At 42.5% G+C, this 27,448-nt stretch overlaps 2 protein-coding genes across 2 annotated transcripts in view; one reads left to right on the top strand and one right to left on the bottom strand.

The window, feature by feature from the left end:
* Nucleotides 1-1,589: 1,589 nt before the first annotated feature.
* Nucleotides 1,590-13,874, bottom strand: LOC121304987 (zinc finger FYVE domain-containing protein 1-like). The gene is made up of 11 exons (XM_041236452.1): nucleotides 13,627-13,874; nucleotides 11,650-12,154; nucleotides 10,250-10,467; nucleotides 9,320-9,426; nucleotides 8,863-8,971; nucleotides 8,046-8,143; nucleotides 6,764-6,881; nucleotides 5,690-5,860; nucleotides 5,353-5,536; nucleotides 4,011-4,109; nucleotides 1,590-3,303 (listed from the first exon to the last, which is right to left on the bottom strand). The coding sequence occupies exons 1-11, from the start codon at nucleotides 13,735-13,737 to the stop codon at nucleotides 3,071-3,073; spliced, it is 1,953 nt and encodes a 650-aa protein (XP_041092386.1). The 5' UTR covers nucleotides 13,738-13,874; the 3' UTR covers nucleotides 1,590-3,070.
* A 5,300-nt stretch (nucleotides 13,875-19,174) lies between these two features.
* dpf1 (D4, zinc and double PHD fingers family 1) overlaps nucleotides 19,175-27,448 on the top strand; it is a 31,167-nt gene continuing 22,893 nt past the window's right edge. The window contains exon 1 of the mRNA XM_041236270.1: nucleotides 19,175-19,284. Within this exon, the coding sequence (XP_041092204.1) occupies nucleotides 19,175-19,284 (110 nt within the window). The remainder of the gene's footprint in view (nucleotides 19,285-27,448) is intronic.

The raw sequence follows: 27,448 nt of genomic DNA, 5'->3' as shown, positions 1-27,448 counted from the left end.
AACCGCCTCAGGGAAGCTCATCTGCGTGCTCGTCATCCTCGCCAGGGTCTTGACCTGACTTCAGTGGGCAAATGCTCACCTTCGATGGCCACTGGCACGCTGGAGAAGTGTGCTCTTCACGGATGAATCCCGGTTTCAGCTGTACCAGGCAGATGGCAGACAGCATGTATGGCGTCGTCTGGGCGAGCGGTTTGCTGATGTCAACGTTGTGAACAGAGTGCCCCATGGTGGCGGTGGGGTTATGGTATGGGCAGGCATAAGCTACAGACAACTAACACAATTGCATTTTATAGATGGCAATTTGAATGCACAGAGATACCGTGACGAGACCCTGAGGCCCATTGTCGTGCCCTTCATCCGCTGCCATCACCTCATGTTTCAGCATGATAATGCACGGCCCCATGTCGCAAGGATCTGTACACAATTCCTGGAAGCTGAAAATGTCCCAGTTCTTCCATGGCCTGCATACTCACCAGACATGTCACCCACTGAGCATGTTTGGGATGCTCTGGATCGACGTGTACGACAGCGTGTTCCAGTTCCAGCCAATATCCAGCAACTTCGCGCAGCCATTGAAGAGGAGTGGGACAACATTCCACAGGCCACAATCAACAGCCTGATCAACTCTATGAGAAGGAGATGTGTCGCGCTGCATGAGGCAAATGGTGGTCACTCCAGATACTGACTGGTTTTCTGATCCACGCCCCTACCTTTTTTTTTTTTTTTTTTTTTTTTAAAAAGGTATCTGTGACCAATATATATATATATTTTGCTAAATTGCATTGCTTTTGCAATTTACAAGTTCTGTGCATAGGTAACATTTTGAGTTCAGTTTGCTGTAACAAGGATTTTTACATACTGCTATAATATGTACCAGATTTAAAAGCCTGTCCTGTATTACAGTCCACTTGTCATTTGGCAAGTGATATTTTCAGAACCATGTACCAACAAAACCAACTACAGTACATCTAAATGGAAGCCTACTTATTTTAAACACAGTCCTTTCAGCTATGTATTTTTGACATTGCATCTTTTTGTGTTCCCTGAAAAAATGGACAGCAGTTGGAACGGGCCAAATGAAATAATCAGATATGCGTCACAATCGTTTACCATCACTGAAGTCAAAATTCGATAGGGTCGGATAAGGGAGTGCTGACTGTAGTTCAATTTTCAAAGTAATAGAAAATTGTAATTAGTTATGTTTTTGTTCAACGAGCTTGCAACTGTTTTTACTTTTAAAAAGTAATCTTGAGATTTAAATTACTGATATAAGAAATGTTCTGTATCAAACAGTGGCTCCCACACAATGGTAGCGCCACCCTGTGGCACAAGCCAAAATACCACTTGATATTCTTTAAAATTCCATGAAGACTCGCTGCTATTAACAATCTCATTTACTTGCAATTAATTACTCCTGGATTCCTCCTCTGCTAAATGCCATTAAGCAAATTTAGTGACAACCTGCTGTCACAGATCATCTATGCTAGAATATTTCATGCAAATAAATCAACCAAATTAGCATGTGCAATTTAAAAGTATTTATTATACATACCAACTCATTACAAAAATGTTTAATTTTTTTGTGGCATTTCTTACACTTAGGTAAAAATATACAGATGACTATTTATATACCAAAGCTGGAAAAAGAAAGGTGCATAATAATATTATTATTATTATTATTAATACATACTAATTACTATGTACATAGAAATGGATTATCCAAAGCAGTTCTTGTTTTAATCGCTGTACAATGATTAACTAGTTAACCACTTCCTAATTTTGTGTTCATTGTGTTTTCTATTTTGTTAACTGTGCTGGGAGTCGTGTCTATGGCAAAACCTGTTGTTGCCCGGATTATATAAATGCATTGGAATCAGAGCCCCAGAAGTGCACAGTGGGTTCACACACTGTCTCCAGATTCTAGCATTAAAGATTAAAGACTTTTAGAATTAGATTCTAAAAGTCAGCCGCATCTTTTCACCAAACCAACTGAAACAGTGCTGAGCCCTGGTGAACATGCAGCCATTCTCTGCTTGGCCAAGCCTTGAGCCTGACCACTAGGGGGTGCTGTGGCACAGTGATGCTAATCAATCTCAGATTTATCCTGGACTTGAGAGGGAGTGCAATGCTACACTGACTGAAGCAAAGATAAGAAACTCTGCACGACCAGGATATGCCAGATAAGGTCAAAACTAGGGTGTGCTGACATTCAGAATCACCTTTAAGTAGTGTTTAAATCAGCAAGTATTAGATCAATGAATGTGTTGATTTCAAAACAAAAGCGGTCCTTCCCTCATCTTTACAACAGAGTACCAATCAATGGCAATTAACTTCTGCATTGCGTGTTTTAAAGCTGATTGGAAGCGAATTTTCCTCTCATCCGGAGTGCCGTACCTAAGCCATAAATGACACTGAAAATCAATCTACACATTAATGCATGGATTTATTGAATACTTCTTAAAAAGGTACAAGTACCACCCCCAGGTAAAACTAGAAAGTTGTGTCAAGTAGAAAACTTTGCCGCCTTCAGTGAACGAACGTTTGCCTGTTTATTTATTTTTACCTATGAATTCTGATTGAATGTTCTTGAAAATAAATCATCCATAACTTCAGATGTGTCCCTTTTCATGGTTTCTCAAACTTTTTCTAGCTGGTACACCATTTTCTGCGTTTATTTTTTCACGTCCTGTTTATTTGGAGGCGTCCTGCAAACTGCTCAAATAAAAAAACCTAACAGACAGGAATTACAGTGTTCACCTTCCCTCTATTGCAGCCAAACACTGAACGGCACCAAGCACAGGCAAGTGTTTTTATTGGAAAATCAGAACCCCTGATTGCACAATTACGACAACTCGAGTGCCTTTACTTTTAGTCTGCTTCCAATTTTTTGCTTGCACCAAGAAACAATATTATTAAATTCAGCATGTGCAGAATCTAAAGAGTTTTGTATTTCAAAAGAAAACACACCCCCCAATGCATCTGAACAACTAGTCCACGGGCCTATCAACAGCAATAGAAAATCTGACTCGCTTTAAAAAGGAAAGCTAATGAAAGTGCCCGAGTGGCTTGCCTACAGCTCCCCTTTGTTCTGGCTGCAGTGGGTGCAGACCCGCACAGGGTGGTCCCAGCCGCGGGATGGCACCGGGCGCCGCGCGCTCGAGCACTGGGCACAGAACCCGCCCCCGCAGGCCCGGCAATGGTGTTTTGACATCCTGGGGAAGAGCGCTTTACTGCAGTGCCCACATTGTTGGATCTCGTGGTCTGGAACCCAGTAGTCAGGCCGGGCCACTCCCTTAATGAAACCTGCACACACAACAGAACAGGATGAAAAGCAACCCTCTTTTTAAACTGTGGGGGTCAATGGAATATTACTGCACATGTACAGGGGGTGGACACACACACACACACACATTGAAACTCCTGCTATATAAGTTAAGCGCTTCCATATATGAAAGTTAGAAAGACAGGGTTTAACAGCGGCCACTCACTGATTGAAGAGTGCATGTTTGCACCGCCAATGGTGCCAGGAGCAGTGGGCAAAGGGGTTCACTCAGAAGTCAGAATGCACCCTCTTGCCAGTGCAGTCTCCCTTGCAGAGATCCAGTAACCCACAGACTTCACTGTGTGGAAGCCATGCTCAATTCCCTTGATAACCCAATGCTCTGGTAAAGGGCAAAGAGCTTGAAGATTTTATTTATTTATTTATTTTTAAAAACCTTTTTTGATGCCCTATTTGCAGTAGTTTTGAGTAGTTCTAAGCACTGTTAAATAGACTTGTATTGATTTATTTCCACCTCTGACCAGGGACATTGCTGTGAACTGCTCTGCAAAGGTGCCCACACGTCTAACTACTCCAGCATTCATTCTGGTCAGCAAATTGCCACAGCTTTTTATACTTAAATTCATCAGAACAGCATATCGCTAACAAGTAAGGGATTTAATAGCAGAGTAACTGCAATCTCATTCTCTTTTCTGCATCCTCTGAAGGGGTTACAGTGGCAGATCCTTACCAAGTGGATAGTCTATCGCAGTAGAAACAAAGTCCACCGTGCTCTGAGCCACCTCTGTCACCTTGCGAGCCATCAGACCCACCGGCTCAGTTCTGGAAACTAGAAAATGAAAACACACTGTCACTAGAATAATCTTACAGCCTGATTATGGGGGGGGGGGGGGGGGGGGGCTGTTTCAGTTCACTTTACACATATCTTCATGCAACTGTAATAAACTTCAGGTGTGTTCACCTGCTTTTCGTTTATAACGTGATTTGCGCCATTCCATGTCAGGTGGCTCCAAGGTGGTTGCTTTTAAAACATGTCTAGTGCTTGGGAATAAGAATAAGCATGTAATACAGGTTTAATATGCCCCCTCACAGGGGAGGCTGGGACACGCCACATCTTTAACTGTTAGATCAGTGGCTCTTTCTATCCATCCACCCGAGTCCAGGTCTGTTCCAACTATGTCCTTTTTTAAATTGAGCATTAGAGACTTGCTCTAATGCTCAATCTTCAATTGTGTGAATGTCCACGGCTTTAAAATCTATTTTCTTACCACTTATTAGCACTTTTCTTCTGCTCAAGACTTGTGCTTGTATTTTATAATTCAGTCTCCCTGGTATGAAATAAGTTTCCTATCACTCTTAACGTCTAGCAGCAGTTTGTATCAGACCAGGAAAAACTGGTTTATTTCTTTCTCTCAGCATTGCTGAAGAATCTGTACGTTACCAGATTACAATTACCAGACTTCATATTACCTACTGGGAAGTAAGAGTGCAGAGAGAGAGAGAGAGAGAGAGAGAGAGAGTACAAGGAGAGAGTGCAGTGACAGAGAGCACTGTGAGATCACAGTGAGAGACAGTGCAGGGCAAGACAGCACAGTGATAGAGAGTGCTGTGAGATCACAGTGAAAGTGCAGTGATAGAGTGAGGTGAGATAGCAGTGAGAGTGCAGTGATAGAGAGTGCTGTGAGATTGCAGTGAAAGTGCAAGGAGAGAGTGCAGTGATAGAGTGAGGTGAGAGAGCAGTGAGAGAGCGCAGTGATAGAGAGTGCTGTGAGATCACAGTGAAAGTGCAAGGAGAGAGTGCAGTGATAGAGTGAGGTGAGAGAGCAGTGAGAGAGCGCAGTGACAGAGAGTGCTGTGAGATCACAGTGAAAGTGCAAGGAGAGAGTGCAGTGAGAGTGCAGGGAGAGACAGCACAGTGATAGAGAGTGCTGTGAGATTGCAGTGAAAGTGCAAGGAGAGAGTGTAGTGATAGAGTGAGGTGAGATAGCAGTGAGAGTGCAGGGAGACAGCACAGTGATAGAGAGTGCAGTGAGATCGCAGTGAGAGTGCAGTGATAGAGTGAGATGTCTCACCATCGCTCCCCCCTCCTCCTTGGCGGTAGCAGGAATCGCAGACACGGACGGGCGCGCTGCCCCAGCCCCTCTCCGGCACCGGCATGGTCTTGCTGGAGCAGGCCTGGCAGAAGCCCTCCCCACAGGCCCGGCAGTGGTGCTTCCTCTCGGGCTCTTCAAACAGCTTTTCACACCCCGAGCAGGCCTGCAGACAAGCGCTCTTCATCAATTGTAAAGCTCAGAGAGGTATGTTAAAGCATAGCAAACTATATTAAATGCATGGTATTGCCATGGGAAAAAGCATGAATGTGCAGAACATGGTAAACTGTTAGGAGAGAGCGAGAAATAGATTCCTTACAGTAATGTCTGCATTTGGTCTCCAGTAGGGTGGCGCCACCTGGTCAGTGATCCAGGCTGTGACAGCTTTGGTGGGTCCTGAGCTGTAATCAGAGACAGACTGGATCACAAAGTTCATCCCGTCCAACATGCGCTGCGCTGCGTTCCGATGGTCCGTCAAGAACGTCTCGCTCTGAAACAGAAAGGAAGGACGTCAGTTTCACTACAGAGGTGGGCATTTCCCTTAAACATGCGATTCATTCAAAGTAAAAAAGTGAATTTACAATACACTGTCTTTCCCCATCAACTATACAATCACAGAGTAGCAATCAATGACAATGTAACAGCATCTAACCTGGCAGTGTCCTTCAATACAAATCCTGTTGAGACCTAACCTATATTTACTGTTATTCTTCATCTATAACAGGCAGATGCCAATTCTGATAACGATTTCACTACAAACAATTCAAGTTCAGCTTTAAAAATGTAATAGAAGATAAGCAATAAACCAACAGATATTTGTTCATGTAAGAAACGCTACACCATTTCCCTTGATTGCGCACACCTCCTGCTTCAGGTATAACAGCAGAATGCCATGTAGTATCGTTACTCTTTTGATGGGTTATAGGGTGTCAAACATCTGTGCCTAAGAGAATAATGTGTATTGTAAGAGTGTAATGTGTAGTTCCCTGTGAAAATTCCCATTTCTGAAATAGCGTAAATAAAACATTGTTTATCACTTAAATAAATAAATACAGCATACGCTTCACTGACACGCTACCAACTGCTGTGAAATTAGCCATTTATACCAGAAAGAAATTCCAGCCCCGCCTATAACCCCTGCTTTGCCGTTTAGCTACAAAATCACAGCAAACTGTTATTCAAACAACTGGCTTGTAAACCAGCATATTAACGTTGTTGATGTTTTACAGGGAATACCGAGGTATGTCACCAATTGGTTTTGAATGGGCTTTGCTACCGAAGGGAATTCCGGAATGCCTCAGGCATGTTGCCAGCAGCATTGGCATTGAGAACGGCGCCACTGGCTCGGCTGTACGGCCGTGGTCTGGACAGTGCGAAGGCAGCTGGTCCTCACCCCGGGCCAGACGTGCTTGACCTCGGGCCGCACCACGCAGCTCTCCGGATCCTGGTTCCCAATCCAGTACTGCCGGCTGCGGTAGATAATCCCACAGCAAGGGCACTCCAGCACGTACCTGCGAGAAGGGAACAGCTGGTTCACGGACAGTCATATTAATAAATAAAACAAATAATCCACTTCTACTGACTGCAGTCAGCCCCACCACAGCTGTATATCCAACTGACTGCTGTGCGCCAGGCATCCAGGGGCAAGATTCACAAACCACTGCCAGCACTTAACAGGCTGCGTCCTAGCAAGCCATCGCATCTTGACCAGTTTCAAAAAACAAATTTAAAGAAGGATAAAGTTCAACAGAAATCCGCTCAGCCAGTTTATACGATTAAAGGATAAACGTGTTATTTTCTTAATGCGTTTTTTTTTTTTTTTTTTTTTTTTTTTTTTTTTTTTTTTTTTTTAAATTGGATTTAGCAGGCTGCTACTTCGATTTGCTTTGTGAAACGAGCCCCAGGTATCTCCAATATCTGTGCTACTGAGCTCCCTTTTAATGATGTTACGCTGCGACAGGCGCCTGGAAGGCTTCATTGCAAAACCAGACAGCATTTCTCATTCTCTCCTAAAACCTTTTCATCTAATTTAGTCAATGAATTCAGTTGGTGTCAAGCCCCAGGTTGTGTGTTTGCTGCGAGTGTCTGGGGACTGTCTGATGAACCAGCAATACCCTGCTGATTGAGCTGCTATTGTCACATCTCAGGGGCTCTGAAACAGGCGTGTTCTGTCTGGTAATAGCCCTCTCGTACGGTGGGTCGATTCCAGTTTGGGGGGGACGTATGTAAAGCACACATTTAGAGGTGAACGCTGGACCGCACTACAACCACAACACTTCCCCTTTAAGAAGTTGTTTTCTTCACGCAACTGGTTTGGAGTATCTTGCCCACAATAAAGGGAGGGAGACTACAATCCACTGCTGTACATGTGCCTGGCTGGGTGCATTGGCAGATGGAGGACAATGAGGATGGGAGTATAACATGAAAACAGCAGTGGTTAATGCTGGTGCACATCAGTTCAGAAGGGATATCTGGTTAAATATCTATAAGAGGGGGCACTATAACAAGGGCAGGGGGGGATGTATGTGCAAAATTCTTAAGTGTGTCAAATGCAAGCACAACTACAAGACTCCCACACCCCTGCCACCGGGGATGTGTACCCTAGCAGGAACAACAACGACACGCTGAATTGGATTAGAGTGCACCAACATACGGCTGAAGTGAATGGCACCTACCCTGACCAGGCATACACAGCCAGTCCAAACCAGGGATTCTCATTGGACGCTGATGTTTTAGGGATCACAATCACCTCCCTGCCTCCTTCGTAGCATTTCTGAGTAGAAGAAAAGGATTCCTGCATGGATTAAATATATTCCTGTTGACCCCCACTCCACCCCACCTCACCTCACCCTAACCCTAACCTTTTCAATTATTTGTTTTGAAATTTATAATGGTTTTCAAAAGTTTTGTTTAAATGTGCAATCAATATTAAACAACCAGATCACATGCAGATCGACTCTACTATACTATACTACTACTATACTGAGATGTGTCTGGATGTTTCTCAGGAATGTTTTAGTCATAAACGGCATCAGCCAGGGTCTCCTAAACACCCCCTCACCCCCATCTCCACTGCAGGGTCAGTCAGGGTCTCCTAAACACCCCCTCACCCCCATCTCCACTGCAGGGTCAGTCAGGATCTAAACACTCCCATCTCCACTGCAGGGTCAGTCAGGGTCTCCTAAACACCCCCTCACCCCCATCTCCACTGCAGGGTCAGTCAGGGTCTCCCAAACACCCCCTCACCCCCATCTCCACTGCAGGGTCAGTCAGTGTCTCCTAAACACCCCCTCACCCCCATCTCCACTGCAGGGTCAGTCAGGATCTAAACACTCCCATCTCCACTGCAGGGTCAGTCAGGGTCTCCTAAACACCCCCTCACCCCCATCTCCACTGCAGGGTCAGTCAGCATCTCCTAAACACCCCCTCTCCCCCATCTCCACTGCAGGGTCAGTCAGGGTCTTGTCAGATGCTCTGAGCTGCGGTTCTTACCTTACAGATGAGCACCTTGTTGTTGTACTGGTGTGCATACTGGCACAGGCCCTCAGCCAGGTGAGGAATGTTGTCTCTCAGGTGATTCATGCCATTCTTACAACGCACCCTGAGCCACAGAACACAAGCACAGGGAGTTACACTTAATTATGATTGTGCTGGAAAACATGAAACGTTTGCTGGCAAGAAATATTCACTAATTTCTCTTTTATTAAAAATCTGCAAAATATACATGCCACAAAATTACTCAATCCAGTTTATATACAGCATATGTATATTTTAAATATTTGTTGTTTTGAACATGTCCATAGTGAGACATGCACAAAATAAAGTTGCTGCAGATATTTTCTGTTTGCAGTACTTGAAGTACAGCTATGGTCAAGGTTTTGTATTACCCTGCAGACTGAGTATTAATAAAAAGCATTATAAAATGAAATGCAGTGGTGCCCCAGCTTACCCACAGCTCAGACAGACAGAGGAGCAGGTGAAATACTCGTCAGGGAAGAAACAGTACAGATTGACTTTCTCAACCGAGATCTCTCCGCTGAACCGATCACTCAGAGCCTGAACGCAAGCAAGAAGACAAGCCGCTGCCATCAACACCACACCGAAACTGAGCATCACATCTGCATGGAGCTTCTGTAATTTGCACCCGAATATGACTGCACAAAATCATCTCATTTTCAGTTCAGTGTACCATATATGGGGGAGGGGAGGGTTAGGGTTTAAAAAAAAAAAAAAAAAAAAGGATAAAAAAGCACTTTGGGGCCATATTTTCAAAGTGTTTCCTCCAGTCTTAAATGAACTCTAATCAAAAGTTATCCCAAGAACTCAATGGGATTTGCTTGCCAAAAAAAAAAAAAATTGGGGTTAAAAGACTAGAAGTGCTCTGAAAATGTGACCCTTCAACTGAAATGACAGTATTCTGTGTAGCGTTTTATAAACAGTTATATAAAATCAATAAGTTATAACACAAAATTACAACTGTGAATGAACAACTGCTATACTGAAATACATTACATTTACAGAACTAAAGGTACATTGTAATTAACAACACAGGCTTGATTTCAGACATAAAGTCTAGCAGAACTGAGAAAGAGTCTCCATATTCAAAAAATGGTGCTGTTGCTGAGGGTTGACTGTCAACTTCTTTTATGGGTGTGAAGTATTGTAGAAAGATTGTGATCTCGATTATTTACAGAACATACAGTATGACAGAAGTCACTTGTTTAACAGAAGTTATCGGAAACATTTATAAGGGTTAGATTACCATGGTTTGTTTTTAAATATGCTTTACCACATCTCTGTGCTTTACAACGATTGCCTGTGCTTTACCGTGCTTTTGCTGTGCTGCATCACACTTTCCTCAGGGTGTGCTGGCGTTTACCTGCAGTGCGCTGTAGACGATGGCAGGGGGTCTGGGCGAGCGCGTGGCTGTGTTCCTCACTTGCTGTTTGAGGGCGCTCAGCAGCCCCGAGTAGTCTGTGGGGGAGCTGACGGTCTGCGTGCCCACGTACTGCACGGAGCAGAACGCCTCGGTGGACAGCCCCAGCTCGTGGAAGCGCTTCTGCAGCAGGATGTCCGCTTGACCGGGCGTGCTGCTCTCTGAAACATACACACACACAAACAGGCGCGTGTCACCAGATCCAACCCACACTGTTCTGCATGTGTCCTGAAGTGTCAGATCAAGTTAATCGTAGCTGGGTTTGCTCGTTACATAAGAGCGTGGGAAAAAGGAACGAGGAGAGGCCGTTCACCACTCTCTTCCGGCACACCATCTGCCCCTACTAAGGGCATCTAATTAAACAGGACAACATCTCATTTTCTTTTCATGTGTGTTTTAGATGCTCCTATTTTTTATTCACTCTTTGTGCTTCCTACACTCCATTCTAATATTGTACTCACCTTCCATGTACGGTCTCCTGTCTTACTCTGTGTTAATTGCGAGACTTGGGTTAGTTTTATACCTTTTGAAGTTCCCTCTTTGTTTCTAGATGGAGAGGTTTCATTTTTTTTGAACCTGTCCTCATAGGTCATGCCATTGCGGGACACTACCGGCAGCCATAACAGGAATGAGAAGTATGAGTGAAAACAGATGTTCCTGCAAAGCTGATGGACTTTAATACAGTTAATAAAATAAAAATAAAAAACAATTCAATATTCAAGCAACGGAACTCCGAACTACTCAGAATGACTGCAAATATCATACAACGTTAAAATCTCGTTACAAATCAAGTCCCCATTGGGCGGACAATTTCGCCGAGTGTAGATCTCTCACTCAGAATGTCAATGGCAAAGAATTCTTAACTTTTAAACCACAAGATAATCTACATAAACAGGGATGGAAAGAAGACTCCTGTTCAACAGCCGTTTCACTTATTCCAGATTTTATTTTAGCTTCATTAGCCACAGTGTATTGTTAACAAACTCTGGTGTGTATTATTAAAAACTCCTAGTAAAACCAGGAATGGATCAAACCGCTATGCAATGGGAGCCTTATCTCCATTCCTGCATTTTTGTCTTTTGTCTGCTTTTTAGAGTTTCTGGATTGAATACCTTCTAATATGTTTTGAAGTGTTCGGTGGTCACCTCTAATCACAATGCGAGTGTACTTTCTCTTGCACTCTGTGTATGACAGTCCCAAATCACTTTGCTCGTAGGCTTGACACACTAAAGAGTGAACGATAATGAAATTCACTCAGCTGGACTAGAGGGAGCCAGTGAACACTTCCACACCCACCTGAAGCGATCTGCTCTTGAACCCGGTCTCTGCGCAGCAACACCTACCCCAGCCGAGCAGCCTGGTGCTGGAGGTCTCCTGGAAGACGATGACGGCTGGGCCCAGGCTGGACAGGGGAACCTCTAGCCCGCAGCGGCTTGACAGGGCACGGAGCTCGCGGGTGAAGTGGCGCAGGTAGGCGCTGGAGGCGCTGCCCAGGAACTGGAACATGTCGTTGTGCAGCCGCTCGGCCCGCGTGCGGTAGACCACCACGTCCGACACCGCCAGCACCTTGAGCAGCAGTCGCATGCGCTGGTTCTGGCTGCTGCTGGCGCCCAGGAGCCCCTCCGTGTCCAGCGCCACCAGCCCCAGCGCAGGCTCGAAGGCCGCCCACACACCCACGGTGCAGGAGTCCTGCAGGGGTGAGGTGGGGAACACCTCCTCTCCCCCGAACAGGCAGTGGTTCAGCGTGTGGGACTTCCCATCGCCCGTGTTCCCGAAGATGGAGAGCACCTTGACCCCCTCCACCGCCTGGCAGTCCAGCCTCTCCAGGAAATCCAGCTCATCCCGTACCTGCAGAGCAGAGGACAGCCTGCCTTAAAGGGGATGGCACCACCCAACAACAAATACAGAGCTTCCAACTCACAAAGGCCCAGACTGGAGTTTCTGAACTACAGACTGGTAATCTGCTCTGAGTAACTTTCTCCTCGGCTGCTCTCGGACTTGCATAACAAGTCTGAGAGCTGCTGAAGCTAAAAGGTAGTCATTTACAGTTTTATCAAAAATTAAGCATGTTGTTTGTTTACACATATTACAGATTGCAAACAAGCAAAAACAGCTTTCTGCTAAATATATGCAAGAAATATATGGCAGAAAGTTGTACACCGTCAGAATGTGGTACATGTACCAAAACGTGACCTGTGTCAGGTCAGAAAACTGTCAAAAAGCAGAAAGTTTGTATTTCAAGTCTTAATTTTGTCAGTTCATGTACCTTTTTTTGTTTTTTCAATACGTACACTGATAGCGCTATAGCCTACCTGAATGTAAGGGAACAGAAAATGGCAAAATACGCTCAGTTAAGCAAAGAAAAAAGTCTGTAATTACTTTAAGAAATGAAGGTCAATCTTTAAGACAAATCGCAAGAACTTTGCAGGTGTCTAACTGCTGTGGCCAAGACCATCAAACAATTTGAAGAAACTGGCACTCATGAGGACCGAACAAGGTCAGGCAGGCCAAGGGTGACCTCAGAATCAGAGAACAAGTTCATTCGAGTCACAAGTCTGCAAAACCGGCGATTAACTGCCCCTGAAATACAAACTCAGCTAAATGCAACTGTTCAGAGGAGATTGCATGAATCTGGCCTAACTGGAAGAATTGCAGCAAAGAAACCATTGTTAAGAGTGCAGAATAAGAGGAAGAGACTTGCCTGGGCCAAAAAACACAGAAACTGAATAGGATCAGTATGCCTGCTGTTGGTGAAGGCTCATTCCAGTCACCTGTCTGTGTTATTACACGTGATGACTCCGTGACATTAGCCTGGGTTGGCAATGACACCAAATTAATGAAATCCTGAAGGTTTTGTTGTTGTCCTAAAAATAGGATGTTCTTTAAATTGCTGTATTGGTTTTAATGTCCCGAATTATTTGTATTGTTGGAACAATGTAATTTTTAAATGAGCTCTCTACCACTTTTGTGTGTCTCGACTCTAGTGTAATCTCACGTCTATTGTTATCCTTCAGTGTTATTATATTGTGCTTGTCTATATATAATCTCAAATATGACTATGGATCTGACATAAAACGGACAACGAGACAAACCTCAGTCTAGTTTCGTTTTCGGCGTGGTTGGTAAACAAACAGAAACTTAATACAAGAAATAATAATGCTTTGGGTTTTGGAATCAGGCTTTTATTCTTTGTCTTAACAAACAACTACCCGTCTGTACAGCAACGCCAAGACACACCGCGTCCGATACAGTGTGTGGGTTTTGCTGTTCTCTCTTTATTTTGAATACTCCGTGCACTGCTGGTATATTATTTGTCCTACCTGCAGCTTCTCGTTTTCGTCCACCAAAAGGAAACTCCTGCCGTGCCCCGCGTCCTTGGTCGGCTGGTGCAGAGTGCGCTCCTCCATTTCTCCGAGCAGAAGATCTGACATGGCGATTCACACCGTGTTATCGGTTTGCCATGCTTATCAAAGTTGATAGAAGACACCAGGGACACAGAGACAGCGCATCAGTTTCCATGTCTATTTCCCACAAGCCCCAACAGCAACACAGCAAGCAAGAAGAGGTAGAATATAATCACCGCCGTGTGAGGTGAAACTGCGCCACCCAGCGGCGACACGGAGGAATCGCCGAATCTACAGTAGGGTCTGAATATATTCCCCCCAGGGCTACTGTATAGACCCACCCGCCCTGTTACCCCTTCTGGCTATGTTTGCTGTGAGGGCAAGCATGTTTATATAACGTCTGTATGCCAGAAAAAATAAAGTTGACTCAGTTAACAACAGTTACTGCGCAGCCACTCAGAGCCACAGCCTCCTTCACACTCTTCTGCCAACCGCCCAACCCCTCAATTTAAAGAACGATCCACCAATCAAAATGCACTACATTACTACCACGTGCCAGTTTCAGCAAAATAACAATTAAGCAGTAAGTTAACAATTAACAATATCACGGAACGTTCTGTCATTATGCAGTTTAATAAACGAATACTAAAGCATGCATGGACTTATTTAATACGTTCCTCAGCTGAAAACTGCAGTGTTTGTGTGAAATGGCCTCTCATTTCTTAGGATTCATTTTAGACTCAAATGACATTATTTTTCGAGGAGGACTTATTTATTTATTTATTTATTTATTTATTTTAAGTAAGATAGCACATTTTTTTTCTGTTATAAATGAATTTATTTAGATTTAATTTGAACTAATCTGCATATTTTGCTTATTATCAAAATAATCAATTTGGCATCCATTTTTAATTGAATAATGAGAAGCTAAAGCATTTTGCCCTTGAATTACAGAACATCTGTTATGGACAATAATTCCTTTCTCTCTCCTTTAAATATTCATGAGTCATTGCCATAAATAACCTGCCCAGCCTGTAACTGAAATCCTGTAAAGCAGTGTGTGTGTGTGTGTGTGTGTGTGTGTGTGTCTATCTCTCTCTCTCTCTCTCTCTCTCTCTCTCTCTCTCTCTCTCTCTCTCTATATATATATATATATATATACACACACATTATTTTATTTATAATAGACTAGTTGATTTTAGTTTGTAAAAATGCTAATTTTCTGTTATCTTACATCAGGAGTCATTATTTTATACACTTTCTTGCGCTGGCTTGGTGTCAGTTCGTATGTCTTTATTTTACAGTGTACTTCTGGAAAGCAATATCTACAACTTTCTGCAAAGCTTTTAAGTCAATAATTCACTTGTTTTATTTATTATCCCCATCATAGTGCCATTTAATAGCTACATCTTGGGAATAAAATACATATTTAATAACATGGTAAATATAATATAACATTTAATATCAATTATATATATATATAGTGCCGAGAAAAAGTTGTGAACCCCTTAGGATTTTCGCATATTACACATATTTCAAACCTAAAATGTAATTAGATCTTAATCTAAGTCCTAATAATAGATAAAGATAACCTGATTAAACGAATGACACAAAAACATGATACTTTTTCAACATTTATTTATCCACAAATGATTCAACATTCAATATCCACGTGTGAAAAAATATGTGAACCTTTAGATTCAGTAACTGGTGGCACCCCCTTGAGCAGCAATGACTTCAGCTAAGCGTTTCCTGGAACTGTTGATCAGTCTCTCACATCGGTTTTGAGGAATTCTGGCTCATTCGTCCTTACAGAACTGTGTCAACTCGGTGACATTTGAGGGCTTCCTTGCATGGGCAGCTCGCTTCAGGTCCTGCCACAACATTTCAATAGGATTTAGGGCCAGACTTTGACTAGGCCATTTTAAAATGCAGAATTTCTTCTTCTGCAGCCATTCTTTTGTAGATCTGCTTGTATGTTTAGGATCATTCTCTTGCTGCATGACCTACATTCGGTTCAGCTTCAGCTCACGGACAGAGGGCCTGACATTCTCCTCTAGAATCTTCTGATGCAATGCAGAATTCATGGTTGTGTCAATGATGACAAGCCATCCAGGTCCTGAAGCAGCAAAGCAGCCCCAAACCATCACACTCCCACCACCATGCTTGACGGTTGGAATGAGGTTCTTCTGTTTGAACGCAGTGTTTGGTTTTCGCAAAACATAATGTTTCTCATTGAGGCCAAAAAGTTCTATCCTTTGACTCATCTGTCCAGAGAACATTGTTCCAGAAGTCTTGTGGATCATCTTTGTGCTCTTTGACAAACTTCAGACGGGCGGCAATGTTCTTTTTAGAGAGCAGTGGTTTCCTCCTGGCTATCCTTCCATGAACACCATTCTTGTTCAGTCTTTTTCTGATAGTTGAGTCATGAACACTCACATTAGCCAAGGCGAGAGTGGCCTGCAGATCCTTGGATGTTACTCTGGAGTTCTTTGTGACTTCCTTGATGATTTTGCAGTTTGTTTTTGGAGAGATTTTGCTAGAACGACTGCTCCTGGGTAGACTGACTGCGGTCTTCAACGTTCTCCATTTGTAGACTATCTGTCTGAGAGTGGATTGGTGGAGCCCCAAATCCTTAGAAATGGATCCACCCCTTTTCTAGCCATCTGACTTCCACCTACCCACAGGAAGTGTGATGCCTCTTAGTCCAGGATACTCTGCTCCCTTTATCTAGTACCCTCTCCTGTCGTGAGGGAGATCTAACACCAAGCGTCACTAGATCTGTCACAGGTGCTTCCTCTTTTTCTGGCACTGCAGACAGAAGGATATGAAGAGTTGAATAGCCTCTCTTGTGATGTTCTCATATTTCACTGATGTGTTTTATGATACGATCAGGACCACCATGGCCTGTAGCAATGTGTGCTCTCTTGATGACGTCATATGTGTCTTCAGTGTTCACACAGAACTTTAGTCTGTCCCTTCTTGATCAGCTTCTCAATGTCACCCCACAGTAGAATCTCACACTTTCAAAGAGGGAAATATAAAGTAACTAAATGGTAATGTTGCAGCATAATTGGACAATTATAATTTATAATTATTTATTTAATTCACACTTTTTTCCAAAGCAACTTACAATGAGTTATTTTACATACAAATTCTGGTACACATTTACACAGTTGGGTTTTTACTGGTTAAAGTACCTTTAGCAGCCTTGTCCCACCTGAGATTTGAACCAGCTCAGGAGTCCAGAGCCCTAACCACTACTCCACACTGCATACAGTAATATCACATTAAAATTAAAATCAATACTTTGCAAACTGATAGCAGGCATGTCTTGACTTTGAGTTGGGATCTTGGCTTGCCTTTTTGATCTCAATAGTCGCACTGTATTCCTCCTTTGGTATCACATACTTGGCCACTTCTCTGTAAAGCTCCTCTCTGCGCGTAGCTCCGAAGCTAGAGGTTTGGGAAGGGTTTTTCAGGTGAGCTTCTGTGATTCTGCATTGGCCGTTAGGGCAACCAGGATCTTTGGACAGGCTTCCCACAGGGGGAGGCTCGCACTAGGGCAGCTATGGGGCAGTCCACCGGAGGGAACTGTGCCAACCCTACTGCCTCCGCTCCCTCCATGGAGGCATGTGCGGCTGCTCTCTTGGACACGCTGGGAGCTGAGACCGGGTGTTGCCAAGAGGATTTTACCGCTTCCAGGGAATCTGCGACGTGGCAGAGCCATGCTCAATGCCCAGGCACCTCACACACAGGGTGTGCTTGTCCTGCGGAGCTAATTTCCTCCTGCAGGACATGCATGGGTGGAAAGTCGGCATTGCAGTCGGGGTGCTTAGCTCTGGAGCGTCGACAGGGCCGAAGCACCGAGGCGTCAAGCTCTGTAGCACGAGGCGTTGGTTTGCTTAGTAAAATCTTAAGTGTTTTTCCAAAGATGATAACATATCTACGGATACCTCAATATTTAGTGAGCAAGCCGTCTAAGGGGGTACCTGGGGCATCCAAAGACGTGCTCCTATGTGTTCTGTATTGGTTATAAAGGGCTACATTTTGGAGTGCTGCTGCTTGTGGGGTACGGCTTGCTCACTAAAATCTTAAAGTGTTTTTGCAAAGAGGAGACGATACCCTATCTAGGGATAACTCAATATTAAGTGAGCAAGGTGTCTAAGGGGGTGAATGGGGCAAAACAAGCCTGTAACATAGCCGACATCGGACTTTGGCTGTAACATATATTATAATAAAACATAGTGCAAATACAATATAATTAACATAGTGTAAATCAATATATGTAATTACAGGCTGACACAGGTGTCTCATTTCTCCCACGTTTTTGCTGCATTTGTTGTATCCAGTAACAACTAAAGTTGTTCTCACAATAATGCATAAAATAACTAATTAAAATATTTTGTGCTAAAATATTTGTATTATTATGACGTTCTTTTGTTGAGGTTTACTGCATAAAATATGTATGTGCTGTGAGAGAGGCTCCTTAAGAACCTTCTGGTATAAGAGACACATTCAGTGTAGTTTGGGACTATAAAGTTCTGGCTGTCCAAACTGAGCCCTTACACCATCAGAGATGCGTCTCTCATTATAATCATCTCTTATTATAAACCACAAGAAATGCAGTAATTCTGAAAAGTTGACATTTTAAAAATTCATGTAATCAACGCTAACACAAAAATGACAGATTCGCCTCACTCTTTTAATTAACCTTTAATCAGTCAAAAGGTGTAGCAGATTGCCCTTAATGCAGGTCATTTCACGAAATGCCTTCAGCTTTTAGACATTTCGTGAAGTGACTCACTAAAACAGTGCTCATAAAATCAGTCATTTTGCGAATTGACTGAACGTTTTAGGCGTTTTGAAAAATGTCTGATTTCACAATATGCCTGTATATGTATATATAACACTTTCTGGAAATGTACAAAAAATGTATTTCTTTCTTTTTTAGAGAAGGTTCATGATATTTCATGAACACTTTGTTTTATTAATACATTTCAGGTTTTAAAAACATTCTGTAAATAACTCGGGAGTAGCTTTGTGAATCAAGGTCCCAGTATTGCGGCGACCTGATTTAGCAGGTATGCCGGTCTTTCAGGAGCAGCTGACTTGCTTCAAAGTCTGTAATGCAAATACCAAACAAAACAACATTAACAGTGCAATACAATCGTGTCTAAAAACGATCGCACATCTGACTACAATCTTACCTATAATCAAAGCGTATCCGAGAAACTCGTCACCAGATGTTCCGAACGGTTTTAAACAGGTCTCTCCCGTGATTGACAACACCTACGGCCACCCTGTTCATTACAGTAGATTTTGGGGCAAACTGGTAGAAGTCATAGGCGGGACCCTTCTACTGTTAAATGCGATGCGCGCTGGGAGTTTTAGTTCATTGTCCTTTTTCTAAAAAGGACAAGACTTTAATGAAAAACATCAATCCCCATGATGCGTCGGGGAGCAGGTCCGCTCTCTCGGCTTCTGATTGGCCGATTTATCTAGCCGCAGCCCCAGAGAATGAATGAAATTGAAAATTGCTGGTATATTACATGTACTATACCGCGATCTGCAGTGTTACATTGTATTATACTGTATCAAAATGGCCACAGTCATTCAAAACCCTCTGAAATCGTAAGTAAATACATTTTCTACGGTTGCAATTGTCAGAATTTTTAGAAGGTTTTACAAATACCTGGCATTGTAATGCTTTGCAAAAGTATCAGTAACACAGATTTAGTGCATTAATAAAAGCTGTGAAATATTGTAAGGAAAGTGACAATGTAATTCTTCACTCGAGCCGGCTTTTATTGAGCACTGTGTTGCACTGTAGCTAGAATTATGATTTATTTTTAATGCATGCATGCACAAATTATAACAATGGTGGAATGCACATTATTTTATTGGAATGTGTGTGTGTGTGTGTGTGTGTGTGTGTGTGTGCATTATTTTTTTTACTCTGTTTGATTAAACGCTTTTTGTTACCAATGTATTTTAGTTACCCGTGCAGCATTCGTCGGATGTAGGTGCCTGGACCGTATAACATTGTTGTGCAGATGTGTTTGTATTATGACCGCTTGTTAACGCTATATATTTGAGTGGCATCATTAATAACGGGTTGTATTATGAAAATGCATTCCATAAGAAATATCACAAGGGTGTTTTTTTGTTTTGTTTTGTTTTTTTTACTGTATACTGTGGACGGGTGTAAGAAGTTTGGGTTTATGGTCCTCCCTGTTGGTCTAGCTCAGGTCAACTGTCTCCTGTTGTTGCAAAATGGAATATGTGTTTAATTGCATTGCATCGCATCGTGTCGCTTCTCTTTGTGAAAGCCTTTTTTGCAGAGCAGCTTCGGTGTACAGTACAGCTCTCGAAATGTCATAGGTGGATGCGAGGCTTGCTTATTATTTAAAATGACCTTTCTAACAATAGCAGTGCATTTCAGACTAGATGTTTGTGGTACTGCATATCATCTTGCATTATACTGTACATGTTTTAAATGCTGCAGATGCAACATGTTACATATCACTATGGAATGCAACCCAGTACCGTTATCCAAAACAATCTTTATGGTTTCAAACTTCAAATTAAACAGCCGGTATTGTTAAATCGTGTCAGAATAATAAGGAAATACATCAAAAATTAACAGCGTGTACAATTTGATTTGTGTGCCCATAGTACATGATGGGGACGAAAGACTGCTGCTATCCGTGTATGTTACTGTACTTACTGTCTTCAGATATACTCAATGCATTGCAGACTTTTGAAGTGAATGTTGTGCTGTTTCAAAAATGTATATTTTAGGAACATACCTAAATAAATAAAAACAGCGGTTCGTGGCTGTACATAACTCTCCTTCTAGAGGGGTCGTATACTCTAGCCTAGAAATCAAGTACGGGAAATGCTGTCAAGATAATCCAAATGGAAACCGTAAGAGGAGTCTCGTTAATAAAAACAGTGCTAAATCCGTGCACATTAAAATGTGTGCAAGGATACGGTTAATTAAGTACTGTGCCACTGCATTGCTAAATTGAAACACGCTGTTTTTATATTTATAAGTGGCTTTTTTGTTCAGTCTGTTGTGGGATTATTTCTATATTTTATTGTTGCTACAAAATGATAAACATGCTTCTTAATATAGAAAAAAAAAACACGTGAAAACGTGCTTATTTTGACTTGTTCAGTAAACAAAACCAGGGCTTGAAAAAGTTACTGGGAGGGAGAGAGGGTTGTGAAACTAAGGCAAGAAACTAAACACCCGGCTTGATTGTCACTTCGGAGTACGGGCCAAGCGTCTGTCAGCGAGGTCTGAGCCAGCCCTGTGCACACGGAGCAATCCTTAACCTTTCCGACAGGAGTCTCTCTCTCTCTCTCTCTCTCTCTCTCTCTCTCTCTCTCTCTCTCTCTCTCTCTCTCTCTCTCTCTCTCTCTGCCCTGCTTCACTGATTTGAAATAAATTAATTCCACAATTCCACACAGATTATGCAGTACAATACAATGTACAGTACTGGAGTCATATTTTACATTACTTAAAAAAAACCTAAAAACTAAAAACATTTGTAATATTTGTTATTCAAACATTCATATGCACTGTTTTGGTATTATATGAATTTTATCAGTAATAAACAGCTGAATGAATTGGGGAATGTCAGCTACCACAGAAAGTAAAGGGGAGTCGGAACTGATAGAGAATGATATACAAATAATATATACAGTATATATTAGTGTAATAATATATACAAACCTCACATCTCAGCTGTCTGATGCACAAGTAATACTCAATTACCTGGCAATCAAATTCTGCCATTATTTATTTTTACAAAATGTGGATAAGCTCAGGCAAGAGCTTATCCATGCAGGGAGGGAAGCAAGCATAAGAAGTGAGAAACTGTTACGAACGAATGCTCGTCCAGCTCCTGGTAGCTGATAGCAGATCTTGATGTCGTCGTGAAGGAGCTTAGTGACACAGCAACGGCAGCGTGGCTATGCACAGTGTTTCCTACAGTACCCTGTCCTTAGTCCTTCTTATTTCCAACTGTCTTTTGGTCCTGCACTTGAAATAGTGGCTAGCATTACGTTTGTCTATTCCTTTTCAGGATTAATATAATCAAGCATTCCGTTTTCCTTTCTACTTGTCTCCTGCACTGCCTTGTTGCTGACAGTGCTGCATCTGCTACAATGCCTTGGCTTTTTATTAACAGGCCTGCTTCCAGTTCAGTGATTGTATTCTAGCATGCAACACTTTTATTGTTATTACCATTGCTTTTCAATTGCCATGGCGATGCACAGTTCTGTAGAGAGAGAGAGGGGAGGAGTGGGGGCAGGTAGAGAGGGTGGAAGGCAAGATCTGTGGTTTCATTAGTCTCTTCTGTAAGCATGGGGGTGGGGCTAAGATTCAAGAGAAAATCTTTTTCACCTACCCTCGGTACACAAGCACAAAATGAACTGATTATTTTTTCTAATTTTAAACCCATAGCAGAACAATTTAAAAAAAGTGTAATTGGTAGGCTGGATTCAAACCCATTTTTGTGCCATTAAAAAATGATAAAAATAGGGGGAAAGCTGCCAAAGGTCTAGCTTGCAAGAGGCATCCTGCTAACAAGAATTTCTTAATGCAGTGAAAATGAGGTCAAGGCCACTCACATGCGATCTGGTTTGAGATCCTGTTCAGGTACGTTCGAATTCTGTAAGGATTTATTAATATCCTGCTGTCTAAATTGAATGGAAGCTTGACAACACGATGATGTTAAAGTCGTTCAAGAAGCCCATCCTATAGCACTTTGCCCTGCTCACCTAATTAAACATGCAGCATGCTAGTCTCATTATAACAGAGTTAATGGGCTCCATTTACATGCTTGGTGCCCTGTTTCCTATCTGCTTCAACTACGTTTGTACTCATGATCACATCAGACTAGAAATGGTGTCTAGGAGTTGCCTGTATTTCTTCAATAATGGACCTGAAGGATACAAACTATATTTGATTTCCTGAAGCCTTCAAACCCCTTTGAACACAGCCCTAGTGGTAGAATCGCTTCTTGCACAGTACAAACCTCATAAAAAGACAATGCATATAACATTGCATCTTCAATATCATGAACAGAAAAGTGATGAGGCCATTAATAATCTGTGGTTCCTCACTTTGCCTTGTGCATTGTAGTGGCTGTGAGTTTGTGAGGTGTTATCCCAGTACCTAGTGACTGCTGGTTCAGCAGAAACTCTGTGCCTGGGAGATCACCATGAGATTCATGTCTATAAAGCACCAGGTGGACCTGCTCCCAGCAGAGGTCTTTCTCTGAACCTTGGTCTCTTTTTCCACTCTGGGTGGCTGAGTCACTGTGTGGAAGCATCTGTTCTGAAGTGGCAGCAGCTCATTTCAATACATTGCAATGCTGTGGTGGACACTTTTCAGCTAACAAGTTTCGATCAACCAGTGTTATCAGAACAGCAGCAAAAAACTTCCACACTTTAATGCTGGCTGGAGAAGTTTCCATGAGAGCGCAACTGATTGCAGAATAAAGAAATGCCTCCTACTATCAGTCTGCATCCACTTAGCACTGATGGAAATGAAGCAGAGATAGACACAGGAGGTAAGAGACAGTTCTTCACACAGAGAATGATGAGGGGATGGAATGGGCTGCCTAGTCATGTTGTTGAAGGAGACTCTTCTTCACACAGAGAGTGGTGAGGGGATGGAATGGGCTGCCTAGTCATGTTGTTGAAGGAGACTCTTCTTCACACAGAGAGTGGTGAGGGGATGGAATGGGCTGCCTAGTCATGTTGATGAAGGAGACTCTTCTTCACACAGAGAGTGGTGAGGGGATGGAATGGGCTGCCTAGTCATGTTGTTGAAGGAGACTCTTCTTCACACAGAGAGAGGGTGGTGAGCTACCTAGATGGAATGGGCTGCCTAGTCATGTTGTTGAAGGAGACTCTTCTTCACACAGAGAGTGGTGAGGGGATGGAATGGGCTGCCCTAGTCATGTTGTTGAAGGAGACTCTTCACAGAGAGTGGTCACAGTCATGTTGTTGAAGAGAGTGGTGAGGGGATGGAATGGGTTACCTAGTCATGTTGATGAAGGAGACTCTTCTTCACACAGAGAGTGGTGAGGGGATGGAATGGGCTGCCTAGTCATGTTGTTGAAGGAGACTCTTCTTCACACAGAGAGTGGTGAGGGGATGGAATGGGTTACCTAGTCATGACTCTTCTTCACACAGAGAGTGGTGAGGGGATGGAATGGGCTGCCTAGTCATGTTGTTGAAGGAGACTCTTCTTCACACAACGAGTGGTGAGGGGATGGAATGGGCTGCCTAGTCATGTTGATGAAGGAGACTCTTCTTCACACAGAGAGTGGTGAGGGGATGGAATGGGCTGCCTAGTCATGTTGTTGAAGGAGACTCTTCTTCACACAGAGAGTGGTGAGGGGATGGAATGGGTTACCTAGTCATGTTGCTGAAGGAGACTCTTCTTCACACTTTAATGTTGCTAGTCCTAGTCATGTTGTTGAGGCAGAATCACTGGGATCCTTTAAGAACCAATTTGACAAAGTTTTGAGATCAATCAGCTGCTGTATTGGGAATGAACATGGATGGGCTGAATGGCCTCTTCGTTCTTTTTTATGTTCTTATGATATTTGATATCAGTGTGGTGTTTGTTACAAAATCTTTTCTTCCCCTGTCAAATGCTGGCTTCTGAGTATTGATAGCTGGAGTTATGCCTGCAGTTTGTGCAGATTTGTCATTGCGCTCCCATCAGCTGGTCAGAGCTTTTTGCATGTGGGCCCTTGCCTGTCTGGAATGGTGGCTGTGCTTCATTTGCCATGAATTTGGAACCCTGTTTGTTTGTACTTTGCACTGACTTTCCACTGTCATTCAATCCACCCACAGTAGTTCTGTGGAACCTGCTCTCTGTGGCATGTTTATTGCAGCTGTGTCTTTTCTGCATTTCAACCATCAATGTAAATAGTTGTTTACAGTTTAACAAAATCACATTTTACGAGATAAGAACATTTCCAAAAGAGGCAAAGCCATTTGGCCTGTTTAAGCTCACCCGGTTCCTAGCAGTGCGGTGATCTCAGAACCTTGTCAAGTCGTGTCTTAAAAGATCCAAGTGGTTCTGCCTCAACATCATGACTAGTTAGACCATTTCATCCCCTCACACCAGTCTCTATGTGAAGAATTGTCTCCTTCCCTCTGTCTTAAATCTCAAGTGCGTCCCCTGGTCATGGTTTACTGTCCTGCACATAAAGTATTGGGTTGGGTTAACCTGGATGTTCACTGCCTTTATTTCATCTTTACATTATAATTTTGTATTTGTTATTTCTTTACATTTTATTATATCTAGGGCTGTTTTTTTCAAGATAAGAAATAGGTATTTTTAACAATTAAACACAGATATTTCACGAATAAACAGAGACAAAAAAAAAAAAAATAACAAATTGATTTTTCACATTCAGAACTGATCATTTTCTGTCGAGTTCTCCCCCTTCACAAGGGGGGTAAGAAACAGAATATACAAACGAGGCGTTCAGAGGATACTCTGATATTTGGGAGTTCTAACACTGCCTGGGAGAAGCGATGCTTGTTGGGAGTGAAGGCTGTTTGCAGAAAGTGCTTCACTCTCCCTGCAGCCTTGACTAGCTGACGATCTCGTTTAATTCACATGTACGTGTTTCTGCAGGAAATCATATAAACAGCCACAGGACAGTGTGAAAAGAGTTCCCCTTATCAAGTCGAGAATGTTTTTACAGAATTTCCTGTTGTGAAATTAGTTTTTTTTTCAGTTCCGATAATTTGAACAGGCACAGTGAATAGCACTGCACTCAAGGCAAGACTACTTTTAGATTAGAATAATTATGGGATTGTTATGGCTAAAGTATAGGGTATTGAAAATATTTGTGGTATTGTGAGACACATACAAATATTGTAAATCTTTGTAAAAGCCTTAGTTAACTTAACACATTGTACTTGCAAATACACAGAGCAGCCAAATTTTGGCTACAAAGGAGAATATTTTGCTTCAAATGAATACGTTAGAATTTTCATTATATAAAATGGCTCTTAGTTTAATTTAATGGTTAGACGTTATTTTTTAAAATTGCATTTTAGGCAAACTGATCTAAAGAACAAATCTAAATCAAAAGCTTCACTGTGTTGCAGACACAGAGGACATTTACAGCACGTTGGGGTTCATAGAGAAATCATTTCAAATAATTCTGGGACAGGAGATGGTGGCCTTAATTAGATTTGGCAATTCTCAGGTTAAAAAAAAAAAAAAAAAAAAAAACAGGACAAGTATAAGTTTAAACTCTCTTTAGAAATCCTATATTCACCCAATAGGTAACATTGATAATATTACTACTGTAGTATTGACAACCAATTAATATTGTGTGTCTTTTGCAGCAATGTTGATTTATCTAACTCAGGAGTGGCCAAAGTTGACTCTTAACTCTGTTCTAAATTGTTTAATTGGACCAATGAAATTGCAGTGGGGTGGCCCTCCAGGATCGTGATTGGACATCCCTGATCTAGCTTGTGCTCAGCTTGCTCTCCTGGCATTGCGGTGTTCCTGTAGGAACCTACATGCATGTGGAAGCATCAGATTGAAAACCGGGACAAGATTACAAACTAGAATATTTTAGGGAAGGCATATTGAAATCCCTGGACCCTTTCATCAAAACCAGCAAAAACAGGGACAACCCTAGCCTTGTTCCTTTGCGGTCCATTTATTCAGCACTTGTCAGGCACGCCAGGTCCAATTTATTTTCACACGCGCTGTTTATTTTACACGCGCTGTTTTAATTGAAAGATTGTCTCTGCTTTTTCCGGAGAAAAAAACGACTGGACCCCTGCTTTACTTCTATCTGACAGGGACTGACATCGGACTGGAAAGGGAAAATTGTAACGTCGGACCTGGTCCGGCATAGGACTGCAAAGGGTTAACACTGAATACAGGGGTGGCCTGAACTCTGAAGGGGCTAAACATTTGAGACTGTAATATAGTAGCCTGAATTGTGAGGTGGTCTTTTAAAGCGGAGGTGTCCTTTAGCCAAGGTGTTAGAGTACATACAATAGAAGGGATAATAATATACTCTTTTCGCTGGTCCTGCAGCAATTGTACCTGATTTGTTCAACCGCCTTTCGCATTTCACAACCTTTCCTTTTTCACACAAAGAAACGCCTGGGTAGTTTTCACGGACAGGGGAACGTTACCGTTATGAGACTGCAAAGAGAGAAACAGCAGCAAGCCAAGGGAAAGCCTCCATTTTCTACAGCTGTCAGCTTATTACTGAGTGTCTGAGAGCCAGACGTTTTCCTATAGTTTCATCTCAGCCCGACTCCTCGTGATGCTGTGTGATGAGCAGACTGCTTTGCATTTCTAGTGCTTTCCGTGGCACAAAGACTAAAACCTTGGGCTGCTGGAGGATGCTGGAGCTTTTAAACGAAGCATATTAATACATCATGCGCTTAATACTTTAAAAGCTTGGCAGAATTTATAGCTTTGATATTCTCAAGATCCGTACGCCATATTGTTACAAATTGAAAGTCTCCATCACTGGAATTTAGGTTCTGTTTATCTTTCCTCAAGGGTAAACTGTGAAAGTCCTTGAAGCTGGGAAGATAAATGTGCCACAACTACCTGCAAATTCTATATATATAGATATATAGACACACACACACACAAATTGCTGCGTGGGTTGCATATTTTAACTGTTATTATTTTGTAGAATTTCCTGTTGCGACTATGGTCGTCAAAGTCATTTGGGTAAACAGCACATCCCAGGAAATGTAACTATACTGT

This window comes from Polyodon spathula, chromosome 40, assembly GCF_017654505.1.
Source record: "Polyodon spathula isolate WHYD16114869_AA chromosome 40, ASM1765450v1, whole genome shotgun sequence".
NCBI lineage: Eukaryota > Metazoa > Chordata > Actinopteri > Acipenseriformes > Polyodontidae > Polyodon > Polyodon spathula.
This window is presented reverse-complemented; position numbering and strand designations above follow the sequence as displayed.

Bases quoted from the DNA above. Each gene is read 5' to 3' on its own strand.
- LOC121304987 (XM_041236452.1), bottom strand. From the start codon at position 13,737: ATGTCAGATCTTCTGCTCGGAGAAATGGAGGAGCGCACTCTGCACCAG. The intron at 5,861-6,763 runs GTGAGGACCAGC...TTTCTGTTTCAG, and splicing joins TCAAGCACGTCTGGCCCGGG to AGCGAGACGTTCTTGACGGA. The intron at 5,537-5,689 runs GTAAGGAATCTA...GCTTGTCTGCAG, and splicing joins GACCAAATGCAGACATTACT to GCCTGCTCGGGGTGTGAAAA.